Here is a 16,727-nt window from a genome sequence, read left to right on the forward strand (position 1 = left end):
ACCCCATTTTGAGTGATCCCCCCCTTATATCAGAGGAGACATTCAGCATTTGTTTTTTAGGGATTGGCTAACTTCACTTAGCATAATCTGCTCTAATGCCATCCATTTCCCTGCAAATGCCATGATCTTGTGTGTGTGTGTGGAGTCTTTAGGTTTTCCTTTTTTTTTTTTTTTTTTTAGAGAGAGAGAATGAGAGGGGGGGATTTTTTTAAAAAAATATTTATTTATTTATTTATTTTAGTTTTTGGCGGACACAACATCTTTGTTTGTATGTGGTGCTGAGGATCGAACCCGGGCTGCACGCATGCCAGGCGAGCGCACTACCGCTTGAGCCACATCCCCAGCCCTAGGTTTTCCTTTTTTTAAAATATATTTCTTTGTTGCCTGTGGATTTTTTTCTTTATTTGTTTATTCATATGTGGTGCTGAGGATTGAACTCATGGCCCCACACATGCTAGGCAAGCGCTCTACCACTGAGCCACAACCCTAGTCCCTTAGGTTTTTCTAAATATAAAATCTTTTCATTAGCTGGGTGCGATGGTGCATGCTTATAATCCCAGCAGCCCAGGAGGCTGAGGCAAGAGGGTCACAAGTTCAAAGCCCACCACAACAACTTAGCGAGGCCCTAAGCAACTCAGTGAGACCCTGTGTCTAAATAAATTAGAAAAAAAAGGGCTTGGAGATATGGCTCAGTGGTTAAGTGCCCCTGGGTTTAATCCCTCGTACAAAAAAAAAAAAAAAAAAAAAAAAAAAAAGTCATTTGCAAACAGGGATAATTTAACCTTCTTCTTTCCTATTTGGAATACCCTTTGTTTCTTAACTTACCCTGCTCTGGCTAAAACTTCCAATGCTGTATTGAATAAGAGTGGTGAAAGTAGATATCCTTTGTTTCAGATTTTAAAGGAAATAATTTCAGCCTGCCCATATGTAGCCTTTATTGTGTTCAGTTATGTTCTTTTTTCCTTTTATTTTTCAGTACTGGGGATTGAACCCAGGGCCACTCTACCATTGAATGACACTCCTGACTCTTTATTTATTTTATCCTTTATTTTTTGAGACAAGGTACTGATAAGTTGCTGAGATGACCTTGAATTTATGCTCCTCCTGCCTCAGCCTCTGTAGTCACTGGGTTTACAGGTGTGTACTACCATACCCAATCCTTCTACCTAATTTTTTTTTTTTAATTATCATGAAGGAATCTATTGAGGTGATCATATGGTTTTTGTCCTTTATTTATTGATACAGTGAATTATGTTTATTCTTTTACTGTGTTTATTACTTAATGTATATTGAACTGTCCCTTTATCTTTGGGATAAATCCTACTTGACATGGTATCTAATCTTTTTGATGTGCTCTTGAATTTGATTTACTAGTATTTTGTTAAGAATTTCTGTTTATCAGTGATATATATATATGTGTGTGTGTGTGTGTGTGTGTGAAAATATGTATATACATATATATGTATATATATTTTTTTTATTTGTAGTTTTCTCTTTTGTTTTGTCTTTATCTGTTTTTGGTATTAGGGTAATGTTGGTCTCATAGAATGAGTTTGGAAGGATTCTGTCCCCTTTAGTTCTTTGAAGTAGTTTGAGAATTGGAATTAGTTCTTCTTTGAAGGTTTGTTGAAAATTCAGCGGTAAAGCCATCCAGTTTTGAGCATGTCTTTCTTGGGAGACTTTTTATTACTGATTCAATCCTCTTACTTATTATTGATCAGATTTTCTCTCTCTTCATGGTTCAATTTTATAGGTTTTATGTGTCCAGAAATTTATCATATTTCTTCTTGGTTTTCAAGTTGTTGGTCTATGCATTTGATCCCTAGTACCACAAAACAAAACAAGAAACCCAATATGTTGGTCTGTAGTTGTTCATAATAGCATGTAATGATCCTTTACAGTTTTATGGCCTCTTATATAATGTCTCCTTTTTCATCTCTGCTTTTATTTATATGGTTGTTTTAGTCAGCTTTTTAGTGGCTGTGACTAAAAGCATGACCAGCACAATGTAGAGGAGAAAAGGTTTATTTGAGGGCTCACAGTTTCAGAGGTCTTAGTTCACACAAGGCTGGCTCCATTCTTCAGGGCCAGAGGTGAGGCTGAATATTATGGTGGAGTGTGAGGCAGAGGGAAGCAGCTCACATCATGGTGATCTAGAAGCAGAGAGAGCTACTCTACTCTCCAGACACACACACACACACACACACACACACACACACACACACACACACACGAAAGCCACGCCCTAATTCCACCTCCTTCTGCCACACCCTACTACTTCAGTTACCACTCAGTTAATCCCTATCAGGGGGATTAATTCAACTGTTTGGGTTAAGACTCTTACAACCTATTCATTTTTCCTCTGGAAAATGTTTTTTTTTTTTTTGTGTGTGTGTGTGTGTGTGTGTGTTGTTTCATACATGAACTTTTGAGGGACACCACGCATCCAAACTATAACTTTGGTTCTTTTCTTTTTTTTCATGATTAGTCTAGCTAAAGACTTTTTGGTTTTATTTGTCTTTTCAAAAAAATAACTTGGTTTCACTAGTCTTTTGTATTTTTCTTTTTTAGTCTCTAGTTTGTTTATTTCTGATCTGATCTTTGTTCTTTCTTCTGTTAATTCTCAGTTTAGTTCATTCTCGATTTGCTGGTTCATTGAGTTGCCTTGTTAGACTGTGTTTTTGGAATCAATTTTTAAAACCTTTTTCAGTGCTGGGGATTGAACATAGGGCCTTGTGCATGCTAGACAAGAAATCCTTTTTTTTTTTTTTTTTTGGTACTGGCGGTTGAACTCGGGGGCACTTGACCACCGAGCCACATCCCCAGCCCTATTTTGTATTTTTTATTTAGAGACAGGGTCTCACTGAGTTGCTTGCTTTTGCTGAGGCTGGCTTTGAACTCAAGATCCTGCTGCCTCAGCCTCCTGAGCTGCTGGATTACAGGGGTGTGCACACTGTGTATGGAAAGAAATCCATTTTTTTGATGTAGGCATTTATTGCTATAAACTTCCCCCTTAGTACTGTTTTTGCAATACCCCAAAGGTTTTGGTATGTTGCATTTTCATTTTCTTTTGTTTTAAGAATTCTTTAAATTTTCCTTTTGATTTCTTCATTGACCCATTTGTCATTCAAGAGAATGTTGTTTAATTTCCATGTGTTTGTATAATTTGTTCTTATTGATTTCTAGTTTTATCCCATTGTGTTCAAAGACGATACATGCTATGATCTTGATTTTTTGAATTTTTGAGACTTGTTTTGTGACCTAATACATGGTCTGTATTGAAGAATATTCCATATGCTGATGAGAAGAATGTGTATTCGGTAGCTGTTGGACAAAATGTTCTATAAATGTCCATTAGGTCCATTTGGTCTAAAATATAATTTAACTCCAATGTTTCTTTGTTGATATTTTGTCTAGATGATCTGTCCATTGATGAAAGTGGGGTATTAAAGTCCCCAGCCATTATTGTATTAGAGGCTATCTTTTTTTTTTTAAAATATTTTTTAGTTGCAAATGGATAAGTACCTTTATTTTATTTATTTATATATGTGCCAAGGATCAAACTCAGTGCTTCACATGCCATGCCATGGATAGGATCTTTTGGGGTTGACTCTGTTAGGGGCTCTTTGAACTTCCTGGACCTAGATACCTATATCTTTCCCAAGATTTGGAAAGTTTCAGCAATTATTTCATTGAATAGATTTTCTGCACCTTTCTGCTTATGAATGGTTGCTTGCTTAATGGTATTCCCATGAGTATCAGGCTTCATTCATTTATTTAAAAAAATTCATTCTCCTTTTTGTATAACTAGGTTATTTCAAAAAAATCCTTCTTCAAGCTCAGAAATTCCTCTGTTTGCTAGTGTGCTATTGAGGCTGTCAACTGTATTTCTTGTTTTACTTTTTTTTTTTTACTTGCAGGGTTTCTGCTTCCCTCTTTGTGACCTCTGATTCAGTGACAGATTTCTCATTCTTCATATCATGAATTGCCTTCCAAATGGTTGACTTGTCGGTGTTCTCTTGGGTTTCATTAAGCTTTCTTTAAAAAAAAATTTTTTTTTTGTAGTTATAGATGAACAGCATGGCTTTATTTTGTTTATTTTTATGTGGTGCTAAGGATTGAACCCGGTGTTTCACACGTGCTAGGTAAGTGCCCTGCCACTGAGCTATAGCCCCAGCCCCTCATTAAGCTTTCTTAAATCATTATTTTGAATTCTTTTTTTAGGCAGTTCATAGATTTTCTTTTCTTTATGGTCTGTTGATAGAGAATTATTGTGTGGCTATGGAGGTGTCATGCTAACTTGCTTTTTGATGTTTCTTGTTTCCCCATGTTGATATTTGTACATCTGATGGATTAATTGCTTCTACCAATTTTGTAGGGTTTCTTTTGTAGTAAAAGACTTTCTCCTGGTTGTAAGTGCTAGGGTGTTGATTGGATAGGCTGTGTTGGTTTTGGTTCCATGTGGGCCCTGTAGCACACATAGCTTCTTCAGCTGTAATCAATTTGGTGATACCTTCAGCTGTAATCAATGTTGGTGTAATCAATGTGGTATCTTAGTAGCCTAGGCTGCAGCAGTTGTGGGATTGTACTTAAGTTCTCTTAGATGGAATGGGTTTGCTGGCGGCTTTGGGTGCACTTGGCTGTGGGTGTGGCTGCCTGGTAGTTCCTGTGGGTTATGTGGGGATGGAGCTGCTCTGGCGGGCCTGTGCATGCAAGGTGTGACTGGTTTTAGAATTCTCTCCTTGTTTTGTACTTTTGACAGTTTGCCATGGACAGACTCTTTTTTGATTCGATATATTAGGGGTTCTTTGAGCTTCCTAGGCCTAGATACTTATCTTTCCAAAGATTTGGAAAATAAAAGACTTGTTGCAGTATGCCTAGTAGTTGGGCACATGGGCTGTACTCTACCGTTGGGTCCAGGCAGGGTGCCCATGTGTGTTCAAGAGCCTGGGATTCACCTGATTAGAGCAGGCTGCCTGTGTGCTTCTTAGGACCTCGATGGGCCGCGCTTCTAAGAATGGACCATTTAGTTGCTTCTTGGGGCTGCAGCAGGATGAACTGGGCCTCCTGGCTCCTTCTTAGAGGCCTCAGAAGACCAAGCCACTCAGTGCTGGCTGCCAGGTTACTCCTTGGGGGCTGTCTGGCTGCTTCCAGAGCTGGGTCTCTTGAGTTGCTGATGGCAGATGCCAGCTGCTTCACAGGATCCAGATGGGAGGAGTCTCAAGATGGCATTGTGTAACAGGAACCTTGGTAGGGGAATGCACAATGTGGCCTGAGCAATTTGTTAGTCTGGCAGTTCCCTACACTTGCTCAGTGCTTGTGGGGGCTGCTGGTTTATCCAATAATATATGCCTCAGATGTTTGTGGTATGAGTGGGAACTGCTCTGAACCTCTGGCTACCCATTCCTCACCAAGCAAAGTCCTTCTTGATTCAGGGTTGATTTTGAGAGATGGAACAGTAGATGTTGTATGCTTAGTTCCCTTCTTTACAAGGCCATCGTGTATTTCCGTGTTCCATAATCTCTTTCCCACATCCCTACTCCAGAGCTGTGTCTCAAACACTCTGGTGGAATAGTGTTTTTTTTTTTTGGGGTGGGGTGGGGGGGTACTGGGGATTGAACCCAGGAGCACTTAACCACTGAGCCACATCCCCGGCCATTTTTCTTTTTGTATTTTATTTATTTATTTATTTGGTAAGCAGCAAAGAGACATTTATTGCAAGCTAGCTCGGTCCTCCATGCACACAGCAACTGGTGACTCTGAGAGGCCCTTTCTATATTTTATTTAGAGACAGGGTCTCTGAGTTTATTAGTGCCTCCCTAAGTTGTGAGGCTGGCTCTGAACTCACGATCTTCCTGCCTCAATCTCCCAAGCCACTGGGATTACAGGGATGTGCCATCACACCTGGCTCAGCTGTTGTTTTTTTGTTTTGGTCCTGTGTTCTGGAGGAAAGCATCCAGGCACCTCTTGTCAGCTATCTTGCTGGGCACACTCATTGGTCTCTTTCTAACACCCCTACCTCCTGTTGTTTTGTTTTTGTTTTTGTTTTTTGGTACTAGGGATTGAACCAAGGATGCTTTGCCACTGATATATAGTCCTAGTGTCCCCCCCCCCCCCCGGCTTTTAAAGTATGTTTTTAATTGTCGACAGACCTTTATTTCATTTATATGGTGTGCTGAGAATTGAACCCAGTACCTCACACATGCTCTACCACTGAGCTACAACCCCAGCCCCCTAGCCCTTTTAAAATTTTTAGTTTTGAGACAGGCCTCACTAAGTTGACAAGGGTCTTGCTAAATTGCCAAAGCTGGCCTTAAAGTTGCAATCTTCCTGCAATCCTAAATTGTGGGATGATAGGTGTGTACACTGTGCCCAACTAACTCCTCTTCTTGAACCTCCTCTGTTAACTTTGTTGGTGAAATCTTTAAAAAGAGGCTTTCATTTCTCCCATCATCAGCATGAAAACTAGCTCTACCTGGATTTTGAAAGGTTTCCTGCCATCTTCTCATCATTGCCATTTACCTTGTCTTTTTCTGCTTCTCTTAATGATGAGACTTGTTTTCCTGCTTAAAGCTACATCCTCTAGGAGTTAGCTATTGATAAAGTAAAGCAAAAGGTGCAATTTGGAGCATAGATGTTTAGTTTGGCCCTCTTAGTGTTCTCAAAATGAGAACATTTCACATAAAAACTGAATTTATGTTTCTCTTCAAGTTGAATGCCTGTTGGCACTGGTGGACCAGCTGGGTAGCAGCTGCTTTCCTTAGGGTAGGAGAATTGCAGTTTTCATAGTCCACCACTCCCTGTTGTTTACACCTGGCCCACTTCGCTCATTTACATCCATTCTTGCCTGTTCCCTGGAGGTATTTGATTGACACACCTCTGAGGTAAATTTTTATTGTTGTTCTCAAATTCTATGGTTAGTGCTTCTGGCAGGGGCTGAGTACCTAGATTTCAGGTACTTCTGGTGCTTCTGATGGGGGCTGAGTACCTAGACAAGGTAGTATTTGTTCTAGAATGTGGGGTTAGTGCCTGCCTCTAGAAGTCTGAAGTACTTTGGGCTTCCCTCATTCTAAGGTTCAGAAGACATGTCCACCTATGGAAGGGAGCATTTATTCATTCATTTGTTCATCCAACTGTGCTAGGCTTGGGAGATACAGTGATGAAAGAGACCAATGCAGTGCTTGCCCTCAGGAAACTTGGTTGTCGGAATCCTTGATCTCCATGTCCTTCTGATAACCTGTCTTTTCTTTAGTCTCACAAGCACATCTGCTTTTTTGATCCTAATTTTCTTTTGAGCTTAGTTTTGTGCAATCTTAAAGTTGAAAAGATAGGAGAAATTTGAAGGGCCAAGCTACACAGGTGACCACCATTTCAAACTGACCTGCCTGAATGATGGTGTATTGTGTAATTACTATTGAATGCCACAGCACAGACTCATCTTACCTGGAACCTAGGACTGCCTATTAGATTGCTTAATAGTAATGGCTACCATGTACTCGGGGATGGTGGCTTACACTGTACTTCCTCATCTAATGTATGAGCTAGATATTGTTATTATTTCCACTTTACAAATGTGGAAACTGAGAGTTAATTAAGAGTCACAAGAAACTGGGATTCAGACTTAGTGTTATCTGATCCAGAGCTTGAGTTCTTAACCATTGTGCTATAATTGGTGCCCTCATTATTTGTGAAATGATTTGAGGGCCTCTTTTTGCCTAAGATATTTTCTGTGAAATTCTGCCATCTTAGTTTCATGCCTTTATTTCTTTTTAAACATGAAAATTCTTGGAAGAGCTGTGCATTGTCATCATCAACACCTTAACACCCTAACCTTTTCTTTGACAGCTAATTAAAGATCAGACCCTGAGGGACCCAGGTAAGCAGGAGTTCCTTTCTGGATCTGGAACACTATTAGAAGAGATGCATGCACATAGCATTTCCCAGACAGTGTTAGAGGAGTTGAAAGCAGGAGTTCCTTTCTGGATCTGGAATACTACTAGAAGAGATGCATGCACATAGCATTTCCCAGACAGTGTTAGAGGAGTTGAGAGTTCAAAATGAGATCTGTGTGAAGTACTCAGCCCAGGCTTAGGCTTTTTGTAGGACTCCAAGAAATATACTTCTTATCAGGGGAGGATTTGGGAGATGGAGAAAAAGTTATGACAAAGGAAGCAGGGGAGCTGAAACAGACTTGCTGTGTGCTAGTATGGGTTCCTCCTTGCTCTCCCTAATGCAATTTTCCATAGCTCTGGAACCCTCTCCTTCCAGTTTCCTGAGACCTTACTGCTTTTATGCAAGAAGAAATTTCAGAATGGGATAGGAAAGATGGAAGGCCATGATGGAGCAAAATGAATAATATTTAATGTTTACTGTGCATCTCTGACTCCTAAAGTCTTGGAGTGCTCCATGCAATCCATCTTATTACTCTTCTATGCTCTCCATGAAGTGGAAGGAAGCTAGTTTTAGGAAGCAATTTCCAACTTAGGGGCATCTTACTCCCTCAGGCCAGCTGTATTCTTACCTTCCCACTTCTTTCATGGTTTAGAATGTCACAGGAGTCATTTTTGCCCTATTATATCTACTGGAATTGCCAAGGTTTGTGCCGTGTCCTGTTGGGCTGCTTGATAATCAGCTGGGCCTCAGTTGCTGGCTTTTGTATATATGAGGTGGCCATTTGAGTCCCTACTCACCCATTTATATGTTTTCCCTTTTATAATGTGTGTGTGTGTTTTTTTTAAAATATGGTACTAGGAATTGAACCCTGAGGCCCTCTACCACTTAGCTACATCCCCAGCCCTTTTAATTTGTTTTTGAGACAGGGTCTTGCTAAGTTGCCTGAGTCCTTTAACCTCAGTCCCCTAAATTTATAGAATTATAGGTGTGTGTCACTATGCCCAGCTATAAGTATTTTTTTATTATTGTTAATGTAATCTATATGAGTTTTAAACATTAAACAGTATAGTAACATGTCCCATAGAAAGTAGAAGGCTCTTACTTGCCAACCCTTCTCCCTAGTATGTTCCTTAATCCCTGTAAGGTTGTATGAAATCTTCTGGAGTTGCTCCTTGTACATTTGCAGAAATACCATATGAAAGCATGTGTGTTCATTTAACCATAGTGCCTCACACATACTGGTTCTGAGGCTGACCTTGAAAAAAGAATTGCAAGTGTTCAGGGGCTGGGGTTGTGGCTCAGTGTAGAGCGCTCACCTAGCATGTGCAAGGCCTTGGGTTCGATCCTCAGCACCATATAAAAATAAATAAATAATAAATAATAAATAATAAAATAAAGGTATTGTGTCCAACTACAACTAAAAATTTGTATATATAAAAGAATTGTAAGTGTTCAAATGTGTGTGAGAAGGGGAGAAGGGCATGAAGAAGAGTGTACCATGGCAGGCTTTTTTCTTTCTCCTTTTCTGACGTCTTATGTGGACGGTCATGCCCTGTATTTTCTTTTCTCAGAATGAGTTTGCACTGATCAACTCAGAGAAGAGCAGCACCAAAGAATCAGAGAGAAAGGAAACCAAAGCAGAGGAGGATCTGGACACTGAAGTCCTGGAGGTGTTTCACCCGACCCAGGATTGGCAGGCCCTTCAGCCAGGTACCAGACTCAGTCCTTTCCCCTTGAATTCAGAATTCAAACTGTGTATGTCCTTTGTCCCTGCAGGGCTACAGTAGTAGCCACTTTCTGGACTGCTAGGAAGGAACAGTGTGGTCCATCAGAGTGGTAGTGTTGCTGTCGGGATTGGGGATCTTCTTTCTCCTGCAGAACAGAGTTTGCAGCATCTGACTACCCAGGAAAGAAAGCAGGTGGTGGGTGGCCATGCTTTCTGAGCAAGTGATTGAAAACTTTCTTTCCTTGCACTTCTGAAGCACCGCAGAGGCAGTGACATGTGCCTTGCTCTGCAAATGCTATTTTGGGCTTCACTGCTCAGCTCAGTGCTGCTAAAATATTGTTCACAGAGGAGTCCTGAGTACCAGTGTGGGGCAGGAGTGTTCTGTTGTTAAAAGAACCTGTGCCAAGAAAAAGGGGTTCGCCCTGGCCTGATTTTTAAATGGGGCATTCTCAGAAGGAACAACTTTCTAACTCTATCATGAGCCTCAGTGCAGGGCTTAATAATGAAAATAATTAGCAATTTTGGAATGTTTAACATATTCAGGTACTATGATAGGTGCTTCATGTGGATCATCTTGTCCAATATTTATAATAATGAGAATTATTATTATCTTAATTTTCTGATGAAAACATTGAAGCTCAGGTAGGTTAAATAACTTGTCTTATAATTGACTCTAGAGCCTAGATCTGTTCTCCTCTTACTTTTCCTTTCCTGTTGCCCTTGGCTGGAGCACACCATGTTAACACTTGGGACTATTTATTCTCAGGAGTAGGATGTTTGCATTCTTCATTGTGGCAAGGTAGATGGGAAACCCTGGCAATGGCCACAGTATAGTGTCATCAGCTCCTTGCTGATATTCATCACCATGTCCTCACTGCCCCCATTGCTGCTGTGTTGGCAGGGATAGCATTTGCTGTGCCAGCCTGCTTTCTCGTAGCAATATCATTCCTGCTGGGCTTGCATACGGGTAGTTGCTGCCATGGAAGAGTGATGAAGCACCAAAGAAGCCAAGTGGGAGCTAATGGTGTTGGGCAGAGGGAGGCTTAGGAACAGAGATACTGGTTCCAGCAGATCCAACTTCTGACTGCCTTACCCCAACTTCCCTGAGAACTGAGTCACCCCCGCCCTCCATACCCTTGGTCCTTGAAAACTAAAACTAGAGAGGCTGTTAAGGGTGTAGAGGGGAAAATGTGGGCTGTATTCACTGGTTTTATGTGGTATTGCTTGTACCACTTTTAATCAGGCAAGTGCCTAGAGCAGATGGAGGCCCCTGTTCTGTGGCCCCCTACTTTCACTCAATTTGTTCTTGGGCTGAGTCAGTAGCTTCCTTCAAGGCCTTGGTCAGTACTGCAGACAGAATAAGATTGATAGTTCTAACCACAGGCCTTTGCTTAGCCTTTTGGGTCATGGGACTACTGCTTATAGCTAAAAACTCCGAGCTGGGCACAGTGGCACCACCTATAATCCCAGTGACTCAGAAGGCTGATCCAGGAGGATCACAAGTTCAAAGCCAACCTGGGCAATGTAAAGATGCTGTTCTACAATAAAAAATTTAAAAAGGGGGCTGGGGATATGGCTCAAGCAGTAGCGCGCTTGCCTGGCATGCGTGCGGCCCGGATTCGATCCTCAGCACCACATACAAACAAAGATGTTGTGTCCGCCGAACTAAAAAATAAACATTAAAAAAAATTCTCTCGGAAGGAAGATGGCGGCGAGGGGAGTGCATTGTCCCTGTGTGCTGCTTCACTGTGTGGGAGTATGACAAGTCAGGACGGCTAAAGGATATTTTGTTAGGAATTTCCAGCAATAGTGGGGTGCTCCGGAACCTGGAGGAAGGATTTCCATCGCACGAGGATCGGCTACGGGGACTCAAACGCGAGAGGTTTGTCGCACGGAGGGTAACACTGCTTATTCAGCAAATCGCCCCGCGGCTAAAGTCTGGGATAGAGACGCAGGGTTACAGCGCTGCAGTTTCTGCCAGCCGCGCAAGCACCGTACTCAGGGCTGAATTCTGGGTTCGAGACGGGGGAAGGAAGCGGTCCATCTCGGTTCTCCACACCGGTCAGACCACAGAGGAGGCCAGCAGCCACCATGTTGGTAAACTGACGTCACCACCCCTGTTTTTGACTGACCGCAGCTCATTCAGCCATAGAACAGGTAATTTCAGGCTGCAATTCGCCTGCGGCTTGCAGACAGATTGCTAGGGCTCAGCGCCTGGGTGCTTCTTAGAACCTGATCTTATCAGAGTGAATCCCGAGCGCGGGGCGGCCGAGTTCCGGCTCCCGGAACTGAGCCCGCGGGGACTGCTTCTTGGAGCTTACATTTATAGGAGCTTACACCGAGCACGGAGTGGCCGAGTTCCGGCTCCCGGAACTTCCCTGGCCCGGGGCTAGGAGCCCGCGGAAACTGCTTCTCAGTCCGGGTCCTGCTGAGGGCCGGTCAGGACTCACCCGGTGCTTTGGTTGCCCGGCAAGGGGAACGAAATGCTGCCATTCGCATAGGATACCAACATGGCAGAGATCTGACGTCTGCAGAAAGCGGCGGAGGAGGGAACTTCATCAATACCAGTGGTGACATAAGCAGTTGGTCTCCTGGTAGGGGGGGTGAGGCACAGTCACCCGAGTCTCCTCAATTTGTCGTCGAGCCAGAGGGAAGGAGCCGGGCCGCCGCCAGCGCCCGGAGCAGGCCCAGCGGCTCGCCAGCGTGGTGACCGCGTGACCCCAATTGGAGAGGGGGCGGAGCGGAGCCGCCACCCGCAACCGCAAGGTGGGCAGACCCGCGACCCAGTGGTACATGGGCGTGGTAGGAGGGGCAGGGCAGAGCCGCGGTTCGCGCTTGCAAGGTAAACAGACCTGTGTCAGCCTGGCGGGTCAGGCCCAGTGGCCTGCCAGTGTGGTACACACGTCACCCCAACTGGAGTAGGGGCAGAGCAGATCCTTCTCCCACGCCCGGATCAGGCCCTGCCGGTGTGGTGGTCACGTGACCCCAATTGGAGTGGGGGCGGAGCGGAACTGCCACCCGTGCCCGCAGGGTGAGCAGACCAGTGATCAACCTGCAGATCAGGCCCAGGGGTCCGCAGGCGTGGTAGGAGGGGCAGGGCAGATCCGCCGCCCGCGCCTCCAAGGTAGGCAGACCTACAACAGACCGGCGGATCAGGCCCAGGAGCCTGCCGGTGTGGTACAAACACCACCCTAATTGGAGTAGTGGCAGAGCAGAGTCGCCGCCCGTGCCAGGAACAGGCCCAGCGTCCTGCAGGCGGGGTAGCCATGACACCCTAATTGGAGTAGGGGCAGAGCAGAGCCTCCACCCGTGCCCGAAAGGTGGGCAGATCTGCGACCGACCAGCGGGACAGGCCCAGTGGCCTGCCGGTACAACAGACACGTCACCCCATTTGCAGTAGGGGCAGAGTAGAGCCGCCGCCCGTGCCTGCAGGGTAGGCAAACCTGCAACCGACCGGCGGATCAGGCCAGGTGGCCTGCCGGCGTGGTACACTCGTCACCCCAATTGGAGTAGGGGCAGAACAGAGCCGCCGCCAGCTCCCAGAACAGGCCCAGTGACCTGCCAGCGTGGTAGCCACGACACCCCAATTGGAATAAGGAGAGAGCAGAGCCGCCACCCGCACCTGCAGGAAAGATACGCAAGCAGTATGAAAAGACAAGGAAAGAAAGGACCACAAGCAATGCAGGTCAACGCAACTTTAGAAGAGGTAACAGCTGCAGCAGATGGAATGTCAGATAAAGAATTCAGGATATACATGCTTCAGATGATCTGGAGTATCAAGGAAGACATTAAACAGCAAAATCAGACAATGAAAGATCACTTCGACGACGAATTACGCAAACAAATACAGGAAGCAAAGGATCAACTATACAGGGAGATAGAGGTTATAAAAAACAAACAAACAGAAATCCTAGAAATGCAGGAAGCAATAAACCAACTTAAAAACTCAATGGAGAATACTACCAGCAGAGTAGAACACTTAGAAGATAGAACATCAGACAATGAAGACAAAGTATTTCAACTGGAAAAGAACATAGACAGCTCAGCAAGACTGTTAAGAAACCATGAGCAGAACATCCAAGAAATATGGGATAACATTAAGAGACCAAACTTAAGAGTCATTGGGATACAGGAAGGTACAGAGCTCCAAACCAAAGGAATGAGAAGTCTATTCAATGAAATAATACAAGAAAACTTCCCAGACTTGAAGAATGAGACAGAACCCCAAATCCTAGAAGCCTACAGGACGCCGAATGTGCAAAACCATAAGAGATCCACACCTAGACACATCATAATGAAGATGCCCAACATACAGAATAAGGAGAGAATTTTAAAAGCTACAAGAGAAAGGAAGCAGATTACATTTAGGGGTAAGCCAATCAGGATAACAGCTGATCTGTCAACACAGACTCTGAAAGCTAGAAGATCCTGGAATAACATATTTCAAACACTGAAAGAAAATGGGTTCCAACCAAGAATTGTGTATCCAGCGAAATTAAGCTTCAGGATGGAAGATGAAATTAAAACCTTCCACGATAAACAAAAGTTTAAAGAATTCGCAGCTAGAAAACCATCTCTTCAAAACATCCTCGCCAAAGCATTACAGGAAGAGGAAATGGAAAATAACAATGAAAACCAACAGTGGGAGGTAGGACAGTAAAGGGGGGGGGAATAATCAAAGAGGAAAACAAACCATGTTTAGTAACAGAAATAAACAAATATGGCTGGAAGAACAACCCATATCTCAATAATAACCCTAAATGTTAATGGCTTAAACTCACCAATTAAGAGACACAGGCTAGTAGAATGGATCACAAAACAAGACCCAACAATATGCTGCCTACAGGAGACGCATTTGATAGGAAAAGACATACATAGGCTGAAGGTGAAAGGTTGGGAAAAATCATATCACTCATATGGACTTCGGAAACAAGCAGGAGTGTCCATACTCATATCAAATAAAATAGATTTCAAGCCAAAGTTAATCAAAAGAGATAAAGAGGGACACTACATACTGCTTAAGGGAACCATTCACCAACAAGACATAACAATCATAAATATTTATGCCCCAAACAATGGTGCAGCTATGTTCGTCAAACAAACTCTTCTCAAGTTCAAGAGTCTAATAGATCACCATACCATAATCATGGGAGACTTCAACACACCTCTCTCGCCACTGGACAGATCTTCCAAACAAAAGTTGAATAAGGAAACTATAGAACTCAATAACACTATTAATAACCTAGACCTAATTGACATATATAGAATATACCACCCAACATCAAGCAGTTACACTTTTTTCTCAGCAGCACATGGATCCTTCTCAAAAATAGATCATATATTATGTCACAGGGCAACTCTTAGACAATATAAAGGAGTAGAGATAATACCATGCATCTTATCTGATCATAATGGAATGAAACTGAAAATCAACGATAAAAGAAGGAAGGAAAAAGCATACATCACTTGGAGAATGAACAATAGGTTACTGAATGATCAATGGGTTATAGAAGACATCAAGAAGGAAATTAAAAAATTCTTAGAGATAAATGAAAACACAGACACAACATATCGGAATCTATGGGACACATTGAAAGCAGTTCTAAGAGGAAAATTCATTGCTTGGAGTTCATTCCTTAAAAAAAGAAAAAACCAACAAATAAATGATCTCATACTTCATCTCAAAATCCTTGAAAAAGAAGAGCAAAACAACAGCAAAAGAAGTAGAAGGCAAGAAATAATTAAAATCAGAGCTGAAATTAATGAAATCGAAACAAAAGAAACAATTGAAAAAATTGACAAAACTAAAAGTTGGTTCTTTGAAAAAATAAACAAAATCGACAGACCCTTAGCGATGCTAGCGAAGAGAAGAAGAGAGAGAACTCAAATTACTAGCATACGGGATGAAAAAGGCAATATCACAACAGACACTTCAGAAATACAGAAGATAATCAAAAACTATTTTGAATCCTTATACTCCAACAAATTAGAAGATAGTGAAGGCATAGATAAATTTCTTAAGTCATATGATCTGCCCAGATTGAGTCAGGAGGATATAGAAAACCTAAACAGACCAATATCAATTGAGGAAATAGAAGAAACCATAAAAAGACTTCCAACTAAGAAAAGCCCAGGTCCAGATGGGTATACAGCAGAATTTTACAAAACCTTTAAAGAAGAACTAATACCAATACTTTTCAAGCTACTTCAGGAAATAGAAAAGGAGGGAGAACTTCCAAATTCATTCTATGAGGCCAACATCACCCTGATACCTAAACCAGACAAAGACACTTCAAAGAAAGAAAACTACAGACCAATATCTCTAATGAACCTAGATGCAAAAATCCTCAATAAAATTCTGGCGAATCGGATACAAAAACATATCAAAAAAATTGTACACCATGATCAAGTAGGATTCATCCCAGGGATGCAAGGCTGGTTCAATATACGGAAATCAATAAATGTTATTCACCACATCAATAGACTTAAAAATAAGAACCATATGATCATCTCGATAGATGCGGAAAAAGCATTTGACAAAGTACAGCATCCCTTTATGTTCAAAACTCTAGAAAAACTAGGGATAACAGGAACATACCTCAATATTGTAAAAGCAATCTATGCTAAGCCTCAGGCTAGCATCATTCTGAATGGAGAAAAACTGAAGGCATTCCCTCTAAAATCTGGAACTAGACAGGGATGCCCTCTCTCTCCACTTCTGTTCAACATAGTTCTCGAAACACTGGCCAGAGCAATTAGACAGACGAAAGAAATTAAAGGCATAAAAATAGGAAAAGAAGAACTTAAATTATCACTATTTGCAGATGATATGATTCTATACCTAGCAGACCCAAAAGGGTCTACAAAGAAACTATTAGAGCTAATAAATGAATTCAGCAAAGTGGCAGGATATAAAATCAACACGCATAAATCAAAGGCATTCCTGTATATCAGCGACAAATCCTCTGAAATGGAAATGAGGACAACCACTCCATTCAAAATATCTTCAAAAAAAATAAAATACTTGGGAATCAACCTAACAAAAGAGGTGAAAGACTTATACAATGAAAACTACAGAACCCTAAAAAGAGAAATAGAAGAAGATCTT

At 42.3% G+C, this 16,727-nt stretch overlaps 1 protein-coding gene across 4 annotated transcripts in view; it reads left to right on the forward strand.

The window, feature by feature from the left end:
- The window catches only part of Sil1 (SIL1 nucleotide exchange factor), a 318,102-nt gene that overhangs the window by 66,328 nt on the left and 235,047 nt on the right, over positions 1–16,727 (forward strand). For all 4 annotated transcript variants that reach the window (XM_071612326.1, XM_071612325.1, XM_027927476.2 and 1 more), the window contains one exon: positions 9,465–9,603. In XM_071612326.1, coding sequence (XP_071468427.1) covers positions 9,465–9,603 — 139 coding nt within the window. The remainder of the gene's footprint in view (positions 1–9,464; positions 9,604–16,727) is intronic.

The sequence above is a fragment of the Marmota flaviventris genome, chromosome 5, assembly GCF_047511675.1.
Source record: "Marmota flaviventris isolate mMarFla1 chromosome 5, mMarFla1.hap1, whole genome shotgun sequence".
NCBI classification, from domain to species: domain Eukaryota; kingdom Metazoa; phylum Chordata; class Mammalia; order Rodentia; family Sciuridae; genus Marmota; species Marmota flaviventris.